The following is a 21,320-nucleotide window of genomic DNA, read 5'->3' as shown; positions in this document are numbered from 1 at the left end:
GCCCTACCACCCCGCCTGGGCCCAGGCAGCCAGACCAGGACTCAGGGAGACAGAAGAGGATCTCCAAGTCATGGCATGGAACTGATCCCAGACCCAGGGCAGCAGCAGGTCCCTGGAGTGGGGTGTGGGCATCTGGGAGGAGCCAGTGCGCACCGATGCAGGTCCTCTGATCTGTGTCCAGCTCGTAGCCACGGGGACAGGTGCACAGTGGCCCAGCGCTGGTATGGCTGCAGCCATGGGAGCAGCCACCGTTGTTGGCCTCACAGCTGTTCACAATTTCCATCTCGATACCTGCCATGAGACCAGCCACGCGGGATGTGGGATGGCGGCTAGGATGACCACCACCTACCTTGGTTCCCCCCACCTCCACCCAGCAGCCAGCCTCGGGTCCGGGGACACCCGTGGGAAGCAGCAACATGGAGCTCCCAGGCCTTGTCAGGTCTGGGACTCCCTGCCCTCCCTCGACCCTCTGCCCACCAAGGGCTCATACGCAGGGCTGCCCCTGATTGACAAGGAAGCTCTTTGTTCTTCGACCAAAGCAGGCCGTGGGGTCCTGGGGAGTGGCATGGCCATCCCGGGCACCTTCAACCTGTTGCCGGCTGCCCACTCACGGTAGCACTGCCGGCCGTCAGCGCCCAGCTCGTAGCCCGCGTGACACGCACACTTGAAGGACCCCTGGGTGTTGAGGCAGCCATGGGCACACTGGGCCAGCCCTGCGGCACATTCGTCCACATCTGGAGGGGAGAGACCACGGGGAGGACTCAAAGGAGCCGGGAAGGGCCTTTGCACGGGGCCAGTGGAAGATAGCGCACAGCCCGCTGACACCCAGGGCCTGTGGCTACATGACACAGGCATTCAAGGCCAATCCCACTGTCCCTGACGACCACTGGTCACAGCCCTGCAGGTCCCCTGGGATGAAGAAGTCGGCACCCACATGGGTCTCACGCTAAGCCCACTGAGTGACCAGGTGCCATTACCCAGGCAACACTTTCCTGGTGTCAGCGAAGACATGGAACCACACACCACGACACCCCGTGGCCATCCGGCAGGTGCTGGTGATATGGTCTGGCTGTGTCCCCACCCAAATCTCACCTGGAATTGTAACTCCCACAATTCCCACGTGTGGTGGGAGGAACCCAGTGGGAGGTGACTGAGTCATGGGGGCGGGTCCGTCCTGTGCTGTTCTCGTGATAGTGAATGAGTCTCATGAGATCTGATGGTTTTAAAAATGGGGTTTTCCCTGCACAAGCGCTCTCTTTTCCTACCGCTATCAACATAAGGTGTGACTTGCTCCTCCTGGCCTTCCGCCATGATTGTGAGGCCTCCCCAAGTCATGTGGAACTGTAAGTCCATTAAACCTCTTTCTTTAGTAAATTGCCCAGTCTTGGGTATGTCTTTATTGGCAGCAAGAAAATGGACTAATACCCTTGGAAACTGACCACTGCCTGGTCTGGACACACCCCGCTGCCTCAGAGACTCACCCTGTGGACCCCCAGGGTGGCGGCAGCCAAACCGCTCCCCAAGGCTGCTTGACCCAGGGAAGAGTCAGGAACACCCAGACGTGCAGGGAGGGGTTAACAAATAAACGTTCCCCAGCCATGCTGCAGAGGGTGGCGTGGTGTGGCAGTGGGTTCCAAACAATGGCACCTGCCTGCAACCTGACTCTAAACAAGCACATTCACAAACAGCCCCAGCAAAGAAGCAGAAGCCCACCCCACACGTCCAGGGGTTTCCTGGGCTCAGCAACAACGTCTCCTTTCTTCTTTAGTTCTATTTTACTATTATTATTTTATTTATTTATTTTTAGACAGGGTCTCGTTCTGTCACCCAGGCTGTAGCACAGTGGTGCAATCATGGCTCACTGTAGCCTCAACCTCCTGGGCTCAAGTGATTCTCCTGCCTCAGCCTCCCGAGTAGCCGGGACTCCTGCCTCAGTCTCCCGAGTAGCTGGGACTCCTGCCTCAGCCTCCCGAGTAGCTGGGGCCACAGGTGTGCACCACCATGCTCGGCTAGTTGGGTTTTCTTATTTTTTTTGTAGATAACAGGGATCTCACTATGTTGTCCAGGCTGGTCTTGAACTCCTAAACTCAAGTGATCTGCCCACCTCGGCCTCCCAAAGTGCTAGGATTACAGGTGTGAGCCACCATGCCTGGACTTTTTTTTTTTTTTTTTTTTTTAAGAGAGAGAGAATCTTGCTCTGCCACCCAGGCTAGAGTGCAGTGGCGCGATCATAGCTCACTGCAGCCTTGACTGCCTGGGCTCAAGTGATCCTCCTGCCTCAGATTCCCGAGTAGCTAGGACTCCAGACAGCACCACCACACCTGCCTAATTTTTTTTTTATTATTGTTTAGAGACAGGGTCTCGCCACGTTGCCCAGGCTGGTCTTGAGCAACTGGGCTTAAACGATCCTCCCTCCTCGGCCTCCCAAAGTGTTGGGATTACAGGTGTGAGCCACCGTGCCTGGCTCATTCCTTTTCTCTTATTCTTCTCTTTGGTGTTCCTGCCAGGCAGGCACTACTTAGGAAATACAATAGTTTAAAAACTATAAGCAACACCTGGGCTCCGTGGTGCACTTCTGGTGAAAGGATCCTCAGGCTGGGAGCACCTTTGGCGAGCCTTCCTACCGTCGCCCCTCAGCCCCCAGCAAGGGAGATGAGACCGTCACATCCCAGGTCACCCAAGGGGGGCAAGGCAGGGCCAGCCTTGCCCCCCATGGGCCAGCCCTGCTCCCAAAGGGCCTGGTCCCATGGGAGGCCACAGCCCCAGAGTTAGACACAGGTCCCTCCACAGCGCCTGGGCGTGCTTTCTGACCCTGGGTGGGGTGGAGCAGGGGAGGGGCGTCCTACCTTCACAGGCCTTGCCGTCCGCTGCTAGCTGATAGCCTGCGTGGCACTCACAGTGGGCAAGGCCCCTGACCACCTGGCACCTGTGCATGCAGCCGCCATTCCTGTCAGCACACGGGCTTCTCCCTGCAGCCACGGACCCAAGGAGGGGGTTGGAGAGAGGGGATCCCAGTGGCGACAGGGCACCTGCCCCAAGGCTTCTTGTGAGACCCCCTCACCCAGTGCTCTCCCCACTCTGTGCTCCAGGCTGATGGGCTGGGCAGTGGGTCTCCCTCCTCCCAGGTGCGGGGAGCCCCCAAGACGCCAAGAAGTCTCTGCAGTCTCAGGACAAGGCCAGCCAGCCCAGGTCAGCCGCAGCCCAGGCCAGCTCCTCCCACCACCCTTCTCTGTCCAGGTGCTGGCGCTGACACCAGGGTGGTGGCCCCCCAGCTCTGTGACTCCAGCCCCTTCATGCCCATACTGGGGAGGACCCTAGAGGCCAGGTGGGGGCGTTCTCTCAGCACCTGCCCCACCCACAGCCCCCATTTCCATATTCTGGAGGCCGCTGAGCCTGCCCCACCGTCACCATCAGCAAAGCCCCCGCTTCCATGAAGAAGACCTGAGGACTCAGAGCAAAGCGCCAAACCAGGCCTGGCCCGCCTCCTCCTCCCAGGGGCAGCAAGCCTCAGGTGGGCACCTATGGAAGTGAGGCAGCCCCCATCAGGTGGGCACCTACAGTAGTGAGGCGGCTCCCATCCTGAGCTTCCTGGCCCCAGATGTGCCACCCCGGGGCACAGCCTAATGGGCTAGGCCATGCCCTACCAGGCCTTTCAGCAGCCTTGGGGGCCTCCTGAAGACCCACTTCCTCTAGCAGCCCAGGCAAGGCAGCTCATCCTGCCTCCACCCCCAGGTCCTCCCTCCCTCCCAGGCTGGCTGCACTCACGGACACAGCGCCTGCCGTCCTCCTGGAGCTGGAACCCGGGCCGGCACTGGCAGCGATGCCGAGTGATCGTGAGCTGGACACAGTGGTGCTGGCAGCCGCCATTGCCCAGGGCACAGGAGTTAATGGCTGGGGACACGGAGAGGACCCCAGGTCAGCTCAAGAGGACGCCTGGCCAACAGTCTGTCCCCGGCTGGCATGGAGTCAGGAGTGGCATGGCCACTTCCTCCTGCTGTAGGACCCCTCCCAGGCACTTCAAGCCCCTCCGCCTTTTCATCTCCACCGTCAGACGCTGCTCCCTGCCCAGCCCACAGGCCTGGTTTTGCCTTCTCTGCCGCAGACAGAATCCTCAGGCCCGCGGGGGATTCACTGGACCCTCCAGCCCCAGCCTGCTCGAGGGCTGGACACAGAAGGGGGCCCCACCCAGACAGAAGCCCAGCACCCCCAGCACAGAACACTAAGCGCCAGGGGTCTCTGAGAAGCTGCAAGTAAGGGCTCAGTGCCCCAGCAAGCTGCATCTCCCTGGAGGAGGCTGCAGGTTGGCAGGCGGTGACTGAGACCCAGGCATCTCACCACCGTGGTCCTTAGGCCAGGGTGGAGGCAGGTGTGAGGATGCCATGGACAGTTGCCATGGGCCGTATGCTTGGCCCCCAGTTCCCAAGCGACCAGTACAGCTCCTACCCACCCCAGGCCAGGCCACACCTCACGGCTGACCCCATGCAGTGCCCTCGCTCTCATTCCTCCATGCACATTCCTGCAGGGCATGGGCTGTGGGGTCAGGTTGACTCAACGGGTGCCTGTACCCAGTGGATGGATGGGGCTGTGCCCTGAGCTGGCCCAGGGATGGGGGGAGAAGGTGCTGGGCCAGGCTGGGCACCCAGGGTGGGCACTAGACCTCTGCCAGAAGCTGCAGCCAGCCCCTTGGCGGGGGTTTGGTTACTGTCACGTCTCTGGCAGTTGCCTTGTGGTTAGGGAGGGAGTCAGCCCCAAGCTCAGAGGGAAGCCGCAAGAATGTGCTGTTGCCTGTGCCCGGGCAGGGGAGGCCGTCTGCCCAGGCCTGTGCCCAAAGCAATCCCGAACCCCATTACCAAAGCGCCAAGACTCTCGGAGTGGGGAGGCTTCTTTGAGATGCCGCCTCCTCTGGGGCACCTCCTGGGGGGCTGCCAACATCCCTGGGAGGTGGCTGGGCCCAAGGCCAAGACTGGGGAACCCATCTACTGTTGCTGCATGGTGGATGGGAAGCCCGGCACCACGGAGGGGAGGGTAGTCAGAGGTCAACGGAGCAGGCAGCGGCTGGAGCAGTGGAGTTGCCTCTGGGCCCTGAGAAGGCCCCTCAGAGCAAGTTGGCTTAAAAACCCCACCATGCTTGCCGTACCTGTCTCCCACAGGGGAGCAGGCGCTGAGGGTCCCCTCCTAGGGCAGAGCGAGCCTTGGGAGGCTGTTGGGGGTTGCAGTGATGGCTCTATCTCCCGCCCCACGTGGCCCTGACACGTGCAGGCTGTGGGGAGCCCAGGGCAGAACTCAGGTAAGCCTGTCTGCCTCCGAGCCCCGAGCCCCATCCACCTAACTGCCCAGACAAGATGGGAGCTGTCCTGGCCCCCAGGCCCGGCCTGCCTCACCTGAGACATCTCTGCTGAAGCTACTACCGTGGCTCCAGGGGACTCTGAACAAGGCCTGGGCTGGCCCCGCCTTCCCGGGGGGCCCTGTTTATTGTGTTCACCACAGCAACACCACCCCTGTCTGGAACACGTAATAGGAAACAGACCCCTCCTGGCAGGGCCAGGCAGGCACAGGGGGCACAGAGCCCATGGCAGGGAGGCTGGGCCACCAGGACCCAGGCACCACAAGGACCCAGAAGGCTGTGGCAGGGCTGGGAAAGAAAGAGGCTTCTCGTCAGCCCCTCCAGACAGGCAGAGACCCGAGACGTACCCAGGGACCACCGGGCATGGCACCCACTGAAGCCCACCAGGGCGGGGGTCAGAGGCAGGGATCCCCCCAGAGCCCATCCTCTTGCTGCTCTCCATACAGTTCTAACACCCCAGATGCTCCCAAGCTGTGCACAGCCGGGAGCCAAGCCCAGTGTCATCACATATATCCTGTGCCAGATTCCCGGAAAGCTAAACTTTCACCAGCACTGGGACATGCAGCTCAGGAAGGGCCACCCCTGCATGGCCAGTGCCCAGCACTGCTGGGGATGTGTCCAGAACCCTTGGGACACTGAGACCCGGCTGCAAAACACACAGCCCAGCCACCCCTGCCCAGGCCACAGCCAAAGACTCGCACCTGCTACAGCCCTGCAAAGCGGACCAAGCTCAGACCCAGCAAAGCTGAGTGTGTCCATCAGACATGGGCTGGGGATTTGCCTCCCAGTGGGGGAAGACCCTCCCTGTCGGTGCTCCACAGCCCTCACCTGGCTCGCCTGCGGACAGACGCGGGCTTGACGGCAAGCCCTACCATGTCTTTCGCTTCTTTAATACTGAAGTGGTGTTTTCTCAAAGGAAAAAATCCCCACCCAGGGAGGGTTTGATGGTCAGCATGCGTAATCGCACCGGGTGCTTTGGCGATCCTGCCCAACGTTTCCGTCCCTTCCTGACTCTGGAGTCTTGTTCTGCCAAGACCTAACTTCAGTCCTTGCCCACTTCCAGATCAGATGCAACTGACTGTTGCTGGGGGACACTCTGTAATGAATGGAATGCGTCCTCCCTAAAATAATCCTATGTTGGAGCCTTAATCCCCAAGGTGAATGTATTTGGAGATAGAGTCTCTGAGAGGGAAGAGGGTGGGGCCCTGACCAGATAGGATTAGTGTCCTTGAAGGAAGAGACACAGAGCACTCTCTCCATTATGGCAGCCAGAGCTGCCTGGGTCACCCTAACTCCCCAGTTTGCCAATTCTAGGAGACATCACTCCAGCCCAGGCACAAGCAGGTCCACTAGGGCTAGGGTGCAATGCCAACCTCTGCCAGCAGGAGGTGGCGCCACCCAGGATTCTGGCAAGTGTGAGGCTGGAGCTCTGCAAAGGTAAAGGGGCCTCCTTCCGCCTGAGCCAGCTTGGTCTCTGCTGGAGGCGCAGTGTCCTGGGTGGCGGATGGAACAGAGGGTGGGGCATCAGTGGCCAGGCCCAGCCTCTGAGCTCGTTGGCTGACTGAGAGCTGTGCCGAGGCAGGGGCTGGATGTGGGCCCACCAGCTCTTCTGTCCAAGCCTCCAAACCCAGCCCAGTGGTTTCAAGGCCAGCTCTCCAGGGTGGTTCTGGTCCCTGCTGGTTTCACAGGGCTTATAATTACTGCCCTCAGATTGGGGTGGTTTCTAGGCCTTGAGTCTCCTGCCACATGTGGTCAGTGGTCACCCACAGCCCTGCCTTCTAGGAAGCCCTCTGCTGGGGACACGGCCAGGATGGCAGGCTGGGGTGCGTGTTCATCCCCCAGCTCCCCTCCAGGCAGCCCTGCCCTGTACACCTGCCCCGTCCCCTGCCCTCTCAATGGGGTCTCCTTGTGGTACAGGGCACTACTGACTCACAGCCCGTGAGAGTGGCTGTCCTCGTCCACATGCCAAGGGGTCTGAGCCCATGATGTCACCCCAACAACACAGAGTACCAGGCAGACACTGACCCTTCAGCATGGCCACCAGGCATCCAGAGACGGAGCAGGGAAGGAAACGCCCACCATCCCCCTCCATGGGCCAGGCTAAGCTGACCCCACAGCTCACACTGCAGCAAGGCCCCCACCCCCGCCCAGGGCCAGCCAGATCGTCCTGCCCAGCGCCCGCCTTTCTGGGTGGTCAGCTGGGCCCATGCTTGGCTGCAGCGGTCTAGATCCACTGGCCAAGGTGACAGGTGGGTCCCTAGAGACAAGTGCTAGCAGCGCCTATTGGCCTACCAGGAGCACGGGGCACTTTAAGGAGTGGTGGGCGGTAACTGGACCACACACGTGGAATGAAGGAGGCCAGATGGCAGGGACCAACAGGGGCACTCCAGGGTGGGAGCTGCAGGGCGCACCGTGGGCACCCAATGCCCGCAGCGCCTGCACCACCACATGTGCCTACTCACTGCTGAGCGTCAGCTCCCACCTGCCCTCCTGAGGGAGGCCCCGACCCAGGGCTGCATGAACGTCACACTGGTTCAGCTTCTTCAGAGCGTTTAGGAAGGCGGCTTCCTTGTCACCAGAGCCCTGGGAGGGCAGGCCTGGTCTATATCGTCAGGACAGCAACCCACTCCCTAAGCAGTACCTGGCACCAGCACACCGGGCAGCGGTCAGAGGGGAGCAAGGCGGCCAGCCCTGGCCCTTCACCACAGCTGAAGGCATGGCCCAGGCCTCTCCCATCACTCCTCCCGGCCCCTACACAGGCCCTGACTCAGCCCCTTCTGCTGGTTTCACCTCCTTTTGCTCCCGACTCTCACCCTGGCAGGGCAGCAGTCCTGCTTCCCACTGCAGCAAGGCAGCCCCCAGCCCGAGTGCCCCACCTTCCTGCTGGGTTTCTGAACCCAGATAGGGGTCCGTGGCCTCTCTGGGTTGGGGTGCAACCATCCCACACCCCCACCCCTGTACCCAAGCACCCCGCTCTGCCTCAGCCAGCACCTCTAGACTCAGGCAAGGCCACAAGAGGCCCCCTTCCCATGTGCGGAAGCCCAGGGTGGTCTCCTGGACTGAGGGGACTGCCCATCAGCTGCTCCTCCCCTCTCCTACTGGCTCGGCCCAGGCCAGCCTCTCAAAGTCATAAGGCTGGAGAGGCAGACTCCCAGTTTGCAACCGCAGTCTGGGTTGGGTTTTTCAGGTCCTGGGTCTGCACACGTGTGATCTGAGGAGCAGCCCGGAGCTCACACACTTGAGCTGCCTGCCAGCAGCCTCCTCTGGGCTGGGCCTCCCCTCCAAGAAGGAACCAAGGGGCCAGGTGGGGGGTCTATGCAGCCTCTCACTGCCGTGATGGGGAGACCCAGGCCCGGGGCGGGAAGAGTCTGCCCCAGGGCACACAGCACACCCACGGCAGAGCCAGGTGGGGAGGCAGGGCCGGGAGTCCTTCCCCAGCCGTGTGCACATGAGTCCATCTAACTCTGGGGGACACAGGTAGGGGGTGGCCAGGCCACCAGGGGGTGACAACAGAGTCCCCTCCCCCACAGTGTTCAGCCCAAAGGCCTGATGGGCATGGGCTGAGATGGGGAGGGCAGAGGGCCCACCTCTTCCCTGGGGTCGCACAGGGCGTTTCATCTGGAGGGACCTCTGCTGGTTGAGCCAGTGACATCTGTGGCCCTCAGACAGGCCCTGGGAGTGCTGCTCGACCCAGGGGACATAAGGGAACAGCCATGTCCAAGGCAAGGGTCCAGAGGGCAGCCAGGCCGCCTCCGGGAGCACGGGCGGGCATCGTGCCAGCTCAGAGCACCCCAGGTACATGGAGGCGGAGGCCTCCAGTGCAGTGTTAGAACACATGGGAGCTGCTCCCTCTCTGGGTGTTGCACGCTGGCACTCTGCAGGGTGTCATGGAAAACCAAGAATGGAAAACCAGACACTCGGGCCAGACCACTGCTCCCCACACCACCAGGGAAGGCAAGGGCGGGCTCAGGCTCAGGGACTGAGAATAAGAAGCAGGTGTGGCCCCGCCCTCGGGCCTCACTAGGCCCTGCTCTTCCCACCCCAGAGACTGGGTGCCCTGGGCAATGGGGCACACCAGGACTGGGCGGCCAGGGCAATGGGGCACACCAGGACTGGGCGGCCAGGACAATGGGGCACACCAGGACTGGGCGGCCAGGGCAATGGGGCACACCAGGACTGGGCGGCCAGGGCAATGGGGCACACCAGGACTGGGCGGCCAGGGCAATGGGGCACACCAGGACTGGGCGGCCAGGGCAATGGGGCACACCAGGACTGGGCGGCCAGGGCTGGGGAACGGGGACCCGCACTCTCGCAGCGTGGGAGCCAATGGCAACGTCCTTCCTGTAGATTCTCTTTTGAGAGGGGAACCCTTTTGGTGTCTGATTTCCATGAGATCATCTAGAAGGCAGGGAGGTGTGGAGGTTGTGCCTTTCCTGCCCTCTCTCTGCCTCAGAGGCAAGTTCAAGTGTGTTTCAAGGCCCTTCTGGAGTGTTTTAAGGCCCCCTTCAGGTACAGCCTCCTCTGGAGCCTTCCCAGATTGCTCCGGGCCCTGGAGGTGTCAGCACCCTGAGACCTCTGGCCCCATGCTGAGGAAGGAAGGGCGGATCTTTGGGCAGCTTCTCCACCAGCCTCTCTACAAGCCTCACTCCAAGCTGCTAGTGGAGAGTCCAACTGCAGAGCCTCAAGCCTGTGGGGCATGTTCCTTGTCCCCCAGCAAAGCCCCAGGAGGGGTCACAGCACCCTCCCAGCCAGGATGACCCTGGCAGGCCCAGGGGAGGGGCTCCACAGCAACTCCAGGTTCCAGCCGAGCAGCCCGCCCACAGCTGATGGGAGAGGCCACTCCTGCCGACGGAGGCCTGGGCAGAGGGTGCCAGTGTGAACCTGAAGATGCCCCCACACCGAGGCAGGAAGGCAAGGCAGTGGAGGGTGAAGGGTTCCAAACTCCCCAGGGGCCAGAAATCCAGCCCTATCCCCATCAAGCCCTCACAGAGTCCAGGCAGCCTGGCACAGACTGGGTGGGCAGTGCCCTCTGACAGGCCCAGGCTGAGCTGCCGCAGGAGATCCCCCTCAGGGCAGCCCTTGGCCAGGAGCTGAGATGCCGCAACACCCTCCCCATCCCAGGCCGGCGTCTCAGGCCCACAGCCTGGCCGGGTCCCTCAGCAACAAGAAGGGGCTTGAGACGGTGAGGCAGCCCTCAAACAAACACGCCTGGCTTTGCCTGGGAAGTGGCCCCCAGGGGACTCCGTCCCCACTCTAGAAGCTTCTCAGGCCCCCACAGAGAGCAGCTCCCGCTGGGCCCAGGCTGACAAACCCATGCCAATCCTGGAAACTCCCAGGAGACCGAGGAACCAGCCCCGACCCTGCAGGCGTCAGCTCCCAGGAACTCGCCATCTGGTATCCCCCACCCACAAAGGCAAAGCCTTTGCGGCATCCCTCGCACACAGAGGCCACCATGGGCAAGGGACGAGGGGACAACATGCCCCAGATAGTGCCAGGAAGGGGGTCTGGACAGTGCCCAGGCAGGGTGGCCTAGGAATGGGGCTAGTCTTCACGTGTCCCCAGGCCAGGGGTGCCCAGGCCACCACCAGGGACTTTAGGGAGAGGAAGGCATTTCTCCAACTCAACTCAGCCAAAGGCTAGTGGGACCCAAGTCACTCTTGTCAAAGCGAGGGTCACCACTTGTTCCCAGGGGGTGAAACATCCAGCATCTTCCGTAGCGAAACAGATGCATCACAGCTCCGGGGCTGTATTTCCTGAAGCTTCGGTGTAAAGGCCTTGCTTGGAGTCTCAGTCAAATGAAAGAGAAGGTGCACTCCAAGGTGACCACTCTGCGTCCAGCAGACCTGAGTAGGTGAACGCACTTAGGTGACAGGCTGGCATGCAGGCGAGTCTCACCTGGCCCTCCACGGAGTGAGGAGGCCAGGAGCTGGGCACCAGCCCTGGAGAAGGCTGTGGAGGCACCGGGAGCCCACCACTCACACAGGGGGCACCCTGGGGGGTGACGGCCAGATGGGCCCCGAGGTCCCAGGAGCCTCCTGCCAGGCTGTGCAGGCCCTGCCCAGGGGCCCTGGCTTCTGCCGGAGAAAACCTTTAAAATGGGCGAGTACCGCAAATTAAGACTTCTGGGGCCCCAAGTGTGCAGACATCCCCAGGACAGCCTCCTGGGAGGCAAATCCCAGAAGGCCCGGCTACAGGAGGAGGCTCCAGCCGAGTGAGTGACGGGCGGGTGGGCAGTGGGATGTGGTGGGTGGGGTGGTCCCTGTCCCTTCTGAGGGTTTCAGGGAAGGTCACCATCACACAGATGGTGAAAACAAAGCCTAGGAGAGTGAGTGTTTCAATGCCCCCACTCACAGTAGGAGGCCAGGAGAGGGGACTGGAGGCCAGGAGAGGGGACTGGAGGCCAAGAGAGGGGATTAGAGGCCAGGAGAGGGGACTAGAGGCCAGGAGAGGGGACTAGAGGCCAGGAGAGGGGACTAGAGGCCAGGAGAGGCCCCAGCAGCTGCCACCTGGGCTGCCTTTCTACAAGGAAGACCCTGCCTGAGAGGAGGGTCGAGAATAGGACATGCGCCCCAAGAGCTGTCTCTTCCAGGGGGCCTGAGGGGACTGGGGGCGCAAGGCTAAAGTGCCCCAGGCTCCCAGAAGTCCACGCAGGGCGGCGGGCGGGGGCCGCACCCCATCTCCGTTGTCCTGAAGTACATCACAACATTCCTGCATCTGTTTCTACTTTCAGACCCAGGGAAACTTTACAGAGCCGCTGCCTGGATCCCCACGGCGGCCGGGACATGTGAGTGTGTGCGGGGGGGCCCCGGGGCTGGCAGGCCGCCCTGCCACATCGCAGGCAGGACCAGGAGGGAGGCTGCTCGGAGCCGGCCTGGGCCCTGCGCCGGGCCTCCAAGGCAGAAAGAAGGGGCGTCCTGACCCCGGTCACCCGGAGAACGACCCCCCATGCCGCCCAGACAGAGGCCAGCGAAAGGGTCAGTCCTGTCCTTGCTTGGGGCGCCTGTGTCCAGAGCCAGCCAGGAGCGGGGGCATCAAAGGGTGAGGGTGGCTGACTGGGTACTTACTCTTCACCCCAGACTCCTGGGCTCCAGCCCCCTGCTCAGCCCTGTGCCAGTTTCTTGGGGCCTGGCACCTCCCCTCCTTCCCTCTAACCTTCCCTCCCTGCAGCCACCGTCCCTGTCCCCGACACCTCCTCCAGCCCATTCCCACATCCAAGAGACCCCGCAGAGGAAGCTGAAGGCCAGGGTCCCACTTCTCAGTCACCCCTACCCCACCTGCCACAGCCCACACCCTCCAGGCTCCCCAAGGGTGGGCAGGGATCACCTGGGCCCACAAAGCCCGGTTCTGCAGGCGAAGGGTGGCCTCACGCAGCCCCTGCCCTGGACCAGGCCTCCTCGGCCAGTCTCCCCTACCACCTAGCGAGTGACCCACACCTCCCTCAAATCAAATCTAAGGGACATCACAACCAGTCCAGGTCCCTGCTGATCAACCACAGCAGCTTCTGTTGCAGAGAATCTTTAACAGGATCTCCACCCACGGGCTCACTCCCCAGTCCACTGAGAGAGGCCTCAGCATCACAGCGAGGCTTACTGTGGCTGCAGAGGGTTTGCAGCTGGGGTTATGGGGACCCGGCAACTTGGCGCTCGGTCCCTTTCCTGGCCTGAGCCTGGGGCAAGGTGCGGCCAGGATTCCATAGAGCCACGCTCCACAGGAAGGAGCCACCGCCAGAGCGGCCTCTGCTTCTCCACGTCCACAGCCACCCTCTCAGGCCAGGCCCGGGCACACCCCAGAGGGCGGGGATGGCCGAAGCCAGGAGCCCGGGCAGGGTCTCCAGGTGACACTCACCCAGGCAGGTCCTGCTGTCAGTGTGGAGCCGGAAGCCGGGCTTGCACTCACAGAGGTAGGAGCCTAGGGTGTTCACGCACCGCTGCTGGCAGCCACCGTTGTGGGTTCGGCATTCGTCCACATCTGGGCAGGAATGGGGAAAGGTCAGCAGCTGGGCACCCGCGCCTTCCTGCCTTGCCGACACAGCCTCCCAGGTGCCGGGGGCCCAGACCCAGGACCCCCCTGTGCCTCGAGGGCACCATCCCTGAGCCCCTCACCCACACCTGCCAGAGCTGGAGCAGAGGAGGCAGGGTCTGCACTCCCACCTTGGACACCTGCTCAGGAAGGAAGAGCCACCGCCTCGAGGGCCAGCCGGAAGGTGGGGAGCAGCAGAGGGCTCCAGGAACAGGCTGGGCCCCTAGCGCCTTTCAAGACTGAACCTGGAGCACACACGGTTTTCTTTTTTTTTTTTTTTTTTTTTTTTTTTGAGATGAAGTCTCGCTCTGTTGCCCAGGCTGGAGTGCAGTGGCACGATCTCGGCTCACTGCAAGCGCTGCCTCCCGGGTTCACGCCATTCTCCTGCCTCAGCCTCCTGAGTAACTGGGACTACAGGCGCCCGCCACCACACCCGGCTAATTTTTTGTATTTTTTAATAGAGACAGGGTTTCACCGTGGTCTCGATCTCCTGACCTTGTGATCCGCCCGCCTCGGCCTCCCAAAGTGCTGGGATTACAGGCGTGAGCCACCGCGCCCGGCCACACACGGTTTTCTTAAGTCCAAATCCACAAAGGGCTTCCTGGGCAGTGTCAACCACTTCACCAGGACGCACAAGCCCTAAAAAGAGAAACTGACAGCTTTTGAGATGGCCATGCCCAGGCTGTGGGGGGACGTCTGAGCGATGGGAGGGAAGGGGAGGACATGCTGGCTTGAAGAGTGTCCCCACAGTTCATGGCCATCTGGAGCCTCCCAGTGAGGCCTTATCTGGAACAGGGTCTTTGCAGCTGTCCTAAGTTCAGGCTCGAGATGAGATTGTTCCAGATGAGGGTGGGCCCTAAATCCAATGCCCGTGTCCTGACAAGAGACACTCAGAGAGGGCCATGTGAAGACCAGGCAGAGACTGTGGTGACGAGGCCACAGACTAAGGACGGCCAGAAGGAAGAGGCCAGGAAGGTCCTCTCTACAGGTTCACAGGGAGGGTGACCCTGTGGACACCCTGGGTTCAGAATCCTGGCCTCCAGATGGTCAAAGAAGAAACTTCTATTGTTTGCAGCCACCCTGTTTGCGGTGTTTATTCCAGCAGCCCTGGGAAACCAATGCAGCTGGGGTCAGCCTGGGCCCCCCACACCCACAGGCTCCCCATGCAAGGACCCAGAAGGGCAGCTCCACCACATCCCAGGACAAGAGGCCCCGCTGTGCCAGTGCCCTCCCCTGTGAAGTGCCACCCACCATCCCAGAGCAGCCCAGACCCCGTCAGACCCTCCCTGCCCAAGGGCCAGCTCAGTTTAGAACCACGTGTCCTCAGGTTCCAGACTTAGCTGAGGCCCCACTCAAAGGTGGGAGAGGGGAATAGGAGAGCAGGAAGGGGTCGAGGGCAGCCTGGTCCTGAGGACTCTCCACGCATCTGCACTGCCTGGACTTCCACAGCCTGGGGACCGGCCAAGGGGAGCAGAGCAGCAGCCCAAGGCCACAGATACCTCGCAGGACCCTTGTACCCCCGGCTGCTTACCAAGCCCCCTGAATAAGCATGCTGAAGAGAATAGGGAGGGATCCAAGGGCAGGTCCACTTTTGAGAGGAAGCCTCCTACCACAGTACACCTGGGCCCACCTGCTTCTATCCCCAGCCCCGTGGCACAGGCCATAGAGAAAGTGCTGGCTGGAAGCCCAAAGGTGCAGTAGGACCCCCAGAATGCACCACGAGCTGAGAGCTGGTGGTGCTCCAGACATCCGTCCCCTGATACCCTGCCAGGGCTGGAGACCCAGGGGGCTGCACCCAGGCCCACCACCACCCTCGGCAGGAACGCAGCAGGAAAGCACAGATGTGGAGATGGCTTTGGGCTGCCCAGCCTCTCATCCCACACTCCAGGCCCACGTCGCCAAGCTGGGCCTCAGGGGAATCCAGGCAGCGATCGAGGCAAACAGAACAGAGCAGACAGGCAGGAGGCCGCAGGCTTCCTGAACACCTGTGTGTGCAGCCCCTGGGCTAACCTGGGTCAGTAGCCCTGCAGCTGCTGGGCTCCTGCCAGCTGGCCAGAGCACCCAGCACACAGCGGCTCTCAGAGAAGAAGCCAGTGGTGGGGACAGATGGAGCTGCGCAGCCTCAGCGCTGCCCAGAGAACACGCCATGACCCCCACCGGAGAGACTTCCAGAAGCACTCCAGGAGGACTCTCCTAGGGGTCCGGGGCCTCTGGGCATGGCGGAAGCTTTGGAAGTGCCAGTAGTGCCCTGGCCAGAGAGGCCAAGGCTAACATGAGGGGAGACCGCGTGGGCCATATACACAGCATGGACCAACTACAGGAGGTGCCAGGAGAGGAGGGCAAGAGCCCGGTACCCAGGTCAGGGCAGACATGGGCATCACCCCAGGCACTGCAGTCCATGCCTGCTACTCAGGCCAGGTGACCCTTTTTTTTTTTTTTTTTTTTTTTTTTTTTTTTTTTTTTTTTTTGAGACAGAGTCTTGCTCTGTCGCCCAGGCTGGAGTGCAATGGCACAGCCTCAGCTCACTGCAACCTCCACTTCCTGGGTTCAAGCGGTTCTCCCTGCCTCAGCCTCCTGAGTAGCTGGGATTACAGGCACCCGCTACCACGCCCGGCTAATTTTTGTATTTTTAATAGAGACAGGGTTTCACCATGTTGGCCAGGCTGGTCTCAAACTCCTGACCTCAGGTGATCCACCAGTCTTGGCTTCCCAAAGTGCTGGGATTACAGGCATGAGCCACCGCGCCCAGCCCAGGTGACACCTTTTATCCGACAACCTCACCCACCTGGCAGCCGGGTTCACAGATCTGAAAAGAGGGAGGGGCTTCTGAGAGCCGCCAAGGAGTCACCATGGGGAGAAAGACAAACACGTGCTCTTCCGAAAGCTCTGAGCCGAGCGTCTGGGGCCCTCTGGCCAGGGTGACAATGGAGGCCCTGCCCGCTGTCCTTGCCTCGAGAGGGAACGCAACATTCAGTTCAAAATGCCACCGGCAGACTCCCACTGGGCGTGGCCTTGCTGAGAGAAAATATTATGATTTCAAATGACAAGTCCTCGACCGCATGGGAAACATAGCGAGCCTGATCCCTCGCTTCCAGGAGCTACACAGAGCCGAGGTTCTCTAATTCTGCTTAACAATCACCAGGTCCATGATCGGCTGTGACCACCAAGCCTTCCCACCACCTCCAGTTCCCACCCACGATCACCGTGGAAACGCCCGCCTTCGGGACTAAATCCCAAAACTCTGGCATCGGAGCACTATTGACAGCTAGCTGCAAGCGGCCAGCGCCAGCACACACCAAGAAGCTCTTCACAGCTGTCCTCAAGCCTGAGTCCACGGATGACACCCACCCACCAGGCTGTGCCCACCACCTATGGAAACCCTGCTGCCCATCCACGCTCTGAGAATGTGCCCGCAACCCAGAGGTGACACCAACAGCCCCAGGAGGCCAGGGTCTCTGCCTGGGACCTCCAGGGCCATTCACTACCTGCACGAGCCACACCCACTCTGGGGAGACCCCCAGGGTCCCTCAGCCCTGAGGCTGCCTCCCAGAGGGGGCTGCAAATGAGACCAGGAACCCTCCCCACCTGCACCATGAAGTCGTCACTGCAACCTTCACAAAGGCCAGGATGGTTTGCAGGAAGAAGCTTGAAAGCAAAGGGTTAACAGGCCCCCAACAGTGCCCCAAAGAAGCTCAAGGGACAGAGGGACCTGGTGCCCTCCAATGAGAGTCAGCTGGGGGGCAGACTCATGCCCAATGGGCAGGGCAGGGTGGGTGGCACCCACCTGAAGGGCTCAGGAAGGAGGCCCTTTCCCCCTGAGCTCAGATCCCTCCATCCAAGACCCCCGAGAGGGGGAAAAGTAATGATGTAAGTGTCCTCCTGCTATGTGGACAGGAACACTGGGACTTCAGCACCCCAGCAGGGCTCGGCCCCGCCTCTCTCAGCCACTAGTCCCTCCAGAAATTCCACGCTCCTTCTGAAAATGCACAGGCTCAGGTCAGCTAGGCCAAGCCCTTCTCACCCTAGCTGCACCGTCTGGTAGTGGCAGGCGGCTGTGGTGGGGGAGACAGGGTTGGGGGGTGGGGGCGCTGAAGCGCACCCAGGCTTCCGGTGCCTGCTGTTTGCTGTCAGTCAGGATCAGCTTCTGGACACAGCAAGCCAGCTCAAGGGTGAAGGATTTGGGGCCTCCCACTCGGACGACAGAGGCCTACAGGGACAGGCACTTGGCCAGACAACCTCCTGCCGGGGTTCTCTCCACTCTGAGATCTCGGCCCCTTTGAACTGAGCAAATCGCCTTAATAGAAATGATTTTCGCTCAGAAAGTAAGGCAGGAACACGTCACCCAAACCCTTTCCGCCCCACTCCCAAGGCACCCCACGTGATGGCAGGGCTGAGCTGTTCTCAGACGGCTGCAAGGACCCCGCAGGTGCTGAGCCAGTGACCCTGGCTGCGGCTGTGACCTGAAGAGCCATAGGCACGGTGGCCTTTCAGGCAATGTGGTCAGCTGAATAACGAATGTCCCCCAGAGATGTCCACATCCTTATCCCCAGACCCTCACTTGGCAGAGGGACCTACCTTTACAGATGGGACTGAGTTATCCTGAGGATCTGGGATGGGAGGTTATCCTGGCATATCCAGGTGGGCCCAACATGATCACAGGGTCCTTATAAGAGGGAGGCAGGAGGGTCAGAGGGTGGGGAGGAGGAGATGTGAGCATGGAAGCAGAGGTCAGAGGGAGGCGAGGATTGGCAGGTGCTGTGCTGTAGGCTTTGAGGATGGAGGAGGGGCCACAAGACCAGGAATGCGGGCGGCCTCTATAGGCTGAAAGGGGCAAGAGACAGACTCTCCCCTAGAGCCTCCAGAAGGAGCACAGCCCTGCCCATGCCTTGATTTTAGCCCACTTTGGACTGGGCCTCGCAGGACTGTCAGGTAATAAATCCGTGCCGTCCTAAGCACTGAGTGTATGGTTATTTGTTACCGCACCCACAGGACACAACTGCAGAGCACATCACTGTCGTCTCAGGAGTCACAGAGGCTCAGACCATCTGGGCTGGAAATTGGGGCTCCCAGTGCCAGCTCTGGCAGCCCAGCCCCCCGGCTCCTGTGCCCTCTGTGGGGCTGGTCGCACAGCCAGGTTCACAGGAGCCGCGTGCCCTGCAGAAGCTGGCTCCCTGGGTTCCCTCCTCTGCAGACCTGTGCTCCAGGACCAGCCCGTGCCGCCTACACACAGACCATGCTGCCCACTGAGCCCCGTAGTGGGACCAGGGCCCCCAGGAAGCACCGGCCCCCGAGACTCAGAGGCCAGTATGAGGGCCTGAGCCTGAGGTGGGCAGGCCCCAGCAAAGGCTGAAAGGAGCCTGGAGGCCCCTACGAGTCAGGCAACAAAACCTGCTCATTCCAGTGACAACAACCCAGCCTGGAGGCAAAACCACTGTCCCTGCCCAGTCCCAGGTCAAGCCCCACACGGGGAAGGTGGCAGGCCAGACAGGCCCCAGACAGCTGCGACATGAACCTGGGGGGAGCCATCTGGTGGGAGACAAGTGGGCTCAGAGAGCAGCTATTTTAAGGAACAGCTGGGCCAGGATCCTGCTGCTGCCCTCGGCTAGATACGAGACTATGGACTTTGGCAGCCTCACAACAGAACCGTCAGCACACTGGCACACGGTGACACGGCTGTGCCAACACAGGCTGGTTCACCGGGAGACTGGTGCGACCTGTAGTGTCTACCAGGCTGGGGAGTGGAGGAGCCTCAGGGAGCCCACAGGGCTCCGAGCAACCATCACCCACGTCCCACAGCTCCCAGCCCACGACTACAAAGGCAAGCGGACAGGCATGGCTGGGCTGCCTCGAACCAGCTGCCTCTGCAGAAACCACCCAAGACATATCCCTTTTGAAGCCCGCCTGGACTTATAGGAAACGGAGGGCTCTGGGCCCCTGCCAGAAAGCTCCGCTCAGGGCAGTTATCAAGTTCCAAGCCCTGCTTTGTCCCCTACACATGCCACGGGGTCCTCACCCCTAGGGAGCACACACCAGTACCTACGGACCCTTCTCCTTCTCCCCCCGCAAAGCCGGAGCATGCCTGGACCAGGACAGGGGCTCCCAGCTCTGGAGAGCCCAGCAACACCCAGCCAGAGGCCTTGGATGCTACCCAGTCGCAAGGCATTTTGTGCCACTGTGGGTGGACCTGGCCTTGGCTGAGCCACCCAGCCAGAAGGCTGCCTACCCAGCGAAAATAGAGCCTGGAACCCCCCGGGCCAAGTGACCAAGACAGGGATGAAGGAAGCCTTTGCCACACTGAGGGCGTGGTGCTTAGTCCTTCAGGTAGGACGGAAGCAGAGGCTCGGACCAGCACTGGAAACAGCTGAGGAGGGGTGATGTCTCTAAGGAGGCATTTCATGGCCGCCACCAGCCACTGCCTACCCCGGATAATGCAGCTGATGACTCACTGGGAGCTGCACACCCCACAAGCCCTCCTCCAATTTCCGAGGGTGCCCAGCACCAAGCTCTGTGGATCCCGGGGAGTTCAAAGCAACCACGTGGAGGCAGGCAGGCCCAGTGTGGGCACCAGATCCCAGCTGCAGAGAGAGGCAGGACGGAAAGAGGGCAGCGCTGTAACCTGCTTCCCAGGTCACCAGGGTCCTCAGCTGTCCATGCCTGTGGGGCTCCAGGAAGAACGGCACCTGCCACATTCACAGACAGGACCCCAAAGGGGCTGAGCTCTGGGGACCCTGCAGACTCAGCTCCGGGGGTCCCAAAGGGCCTTTCTCTCCAGCCTGCCTTTTCACTTGACCTGCCAAAACGCCAGGGCCATGGGGAGCGGGGGACCCTGCTCCCACAGACAAACGCAGGGGATGTTTTTCTTTCCTCCGGTCAAGGGACCCGGCCGTTAGCAGTCTCTGCCGACAGCCCTGAGAGGGGACGGGGGTGTCCGACTTCTCAGCGCCCACGGGCCCTGTCCCAGAAGCAGGGCACTGCCCCGCCCTGCTCCCTCCAGCCTAGCTGGCAGCGCCCTGGCGCAAACTTTAAAAAGAGGAAACAAAGGGAGCGCGCCCGGGAGAAGGTGCCCTGGCCCCGCCCGCCCCTGCCCAGGCTCGCCCGGCGCCCACCTGGCCTCTGGTCACCGGCGCTCACGGGGTAGCCGGCCTGGCCCAGGTGGCACGGGTAGCAGCCCCTCCAGAGGTAGCGGTAGTGCGTGCCCGCGACGCGCGCCAGGCCCCCCAGGAGCCCAAGGCACCAGAGCGCGGCCAGCCCGGGGTCCCGGGACGTCCCCATGGCCGGGTAGGCCAGCGGGCGGGAGGGCACGAGGACCAGCCGCGCTGCGCCCTAAGCCGGCGGCCAGGCGACGGGGCAGGCGGCTGGGGGTGGTTCTGGGTTCCGGGCGGGTGCGCAAGCCGAGCCCTGGGATCCGCTCCGCTCCGCTCGGCGCCGCCCGGGAGCCGCTCTGGGCCCGGCGCGCCCCGCCCCCTCGCCTTTAAGTTCTCAGCTTTCCCTCCGCCCCCGCAGGTAAAGGCCAAGTCCGCGGACGCCCGAGGGGGCCGCCCAGGCCCCGCCCCAGCCCCGCCCAGCCTCCCCCAGGGGGCCGCGCCGGCCGGCCCGCCCGCCCCGCGCATTCCAGAGTGCGCGCTCCCGGACCCGGATACAGATGGGGACCTAGGCACAAACCCAGACATCCACATGCGACCCACAGACACAGGCACACAGACTCACGTGTGCAAACATGCACACAGGAGGTACACAGACACGCACGGACATACGCATAGGCATACACATGCACAAACATGTGTGTTCTTGGAGCCAACACGGAAAAGAAGCCAAAGCAGCAAAGGGAGCCGTCCTGGCCAGGCGTTGTGGGGGTGGGGCCTGCAGAGGCGGCTGGTGGGGCTGAACTCTGACAAGGGTGGGGAAGATGGGGAACTGGCCTGAAACTGCAGCACCGATGTGGAAACACCGGGGCTGA

At 61.8% G+C, this 21,320-nt stretch overlaps 1 protein-coding gene across 9 annotated transcripts in view; it reads right to left on the bottom strand.

Moving 5' to 3' along the window:
- LOC103225737 (uncharacterized) overlaps positions 1 to 21,320 on the bottom strand; it is a 133,178-nt gene that overhangs the window by 21,777 nt on the left and 90,081 nt on the right. For 7 of the 9 annotated variants that reach the window (XM_037985151.2, XM_037985152.2, XM_037985154.2 and 4 more), the window contains exons 5-9: positions 13,190 to 13,312; positions 3,766 to 3,891; positions 2,847 to 2,969; positions 612 to 734; positions 154 to 291 (exon numbers count right to left, since the gene is read on the bottom strand). In XM_037985151.2, coding sequence (XP_037841079.2) covers positions 154 to 291; positions 612 to 734; positions 2,847 to 2,969; positions 3,766 to 3,891; positions 13,190 to 13,312 — 633 coding nt within the window. Of the gene's footprint in view, positions 1 to 153; positions 292 to 611; positions 735 to 2,846; positions 2,970 to 3,765; positions 3,892 to 13,189; positions 13,313 to 20,469; positions 20,790 to 21,320 lie in introns of those variants that run through there. The other 2 variants (XM_073007911.1, XM_037985153.2) reach the window with 1 other exon arrangement.

Source organism: Chlorocebus sabaeus, chromosome 20, assembly GCF_047675955.1.
Source record: "Chlorocebus sabaeus isolate Y175 chromosome 20, mChlSab1.0.hap1, whole genome shotgun sequence".
Taxonomy (NCBI): Eukaryota; Metazoa; Chordata; class Mammalia; order Primates; family Cercopithecidae; genus Chlorocebus; species Chlorocebus sabaeus.
This window is presented reverse-complemented; position numbering and strand designations above follow the sequence as displayed.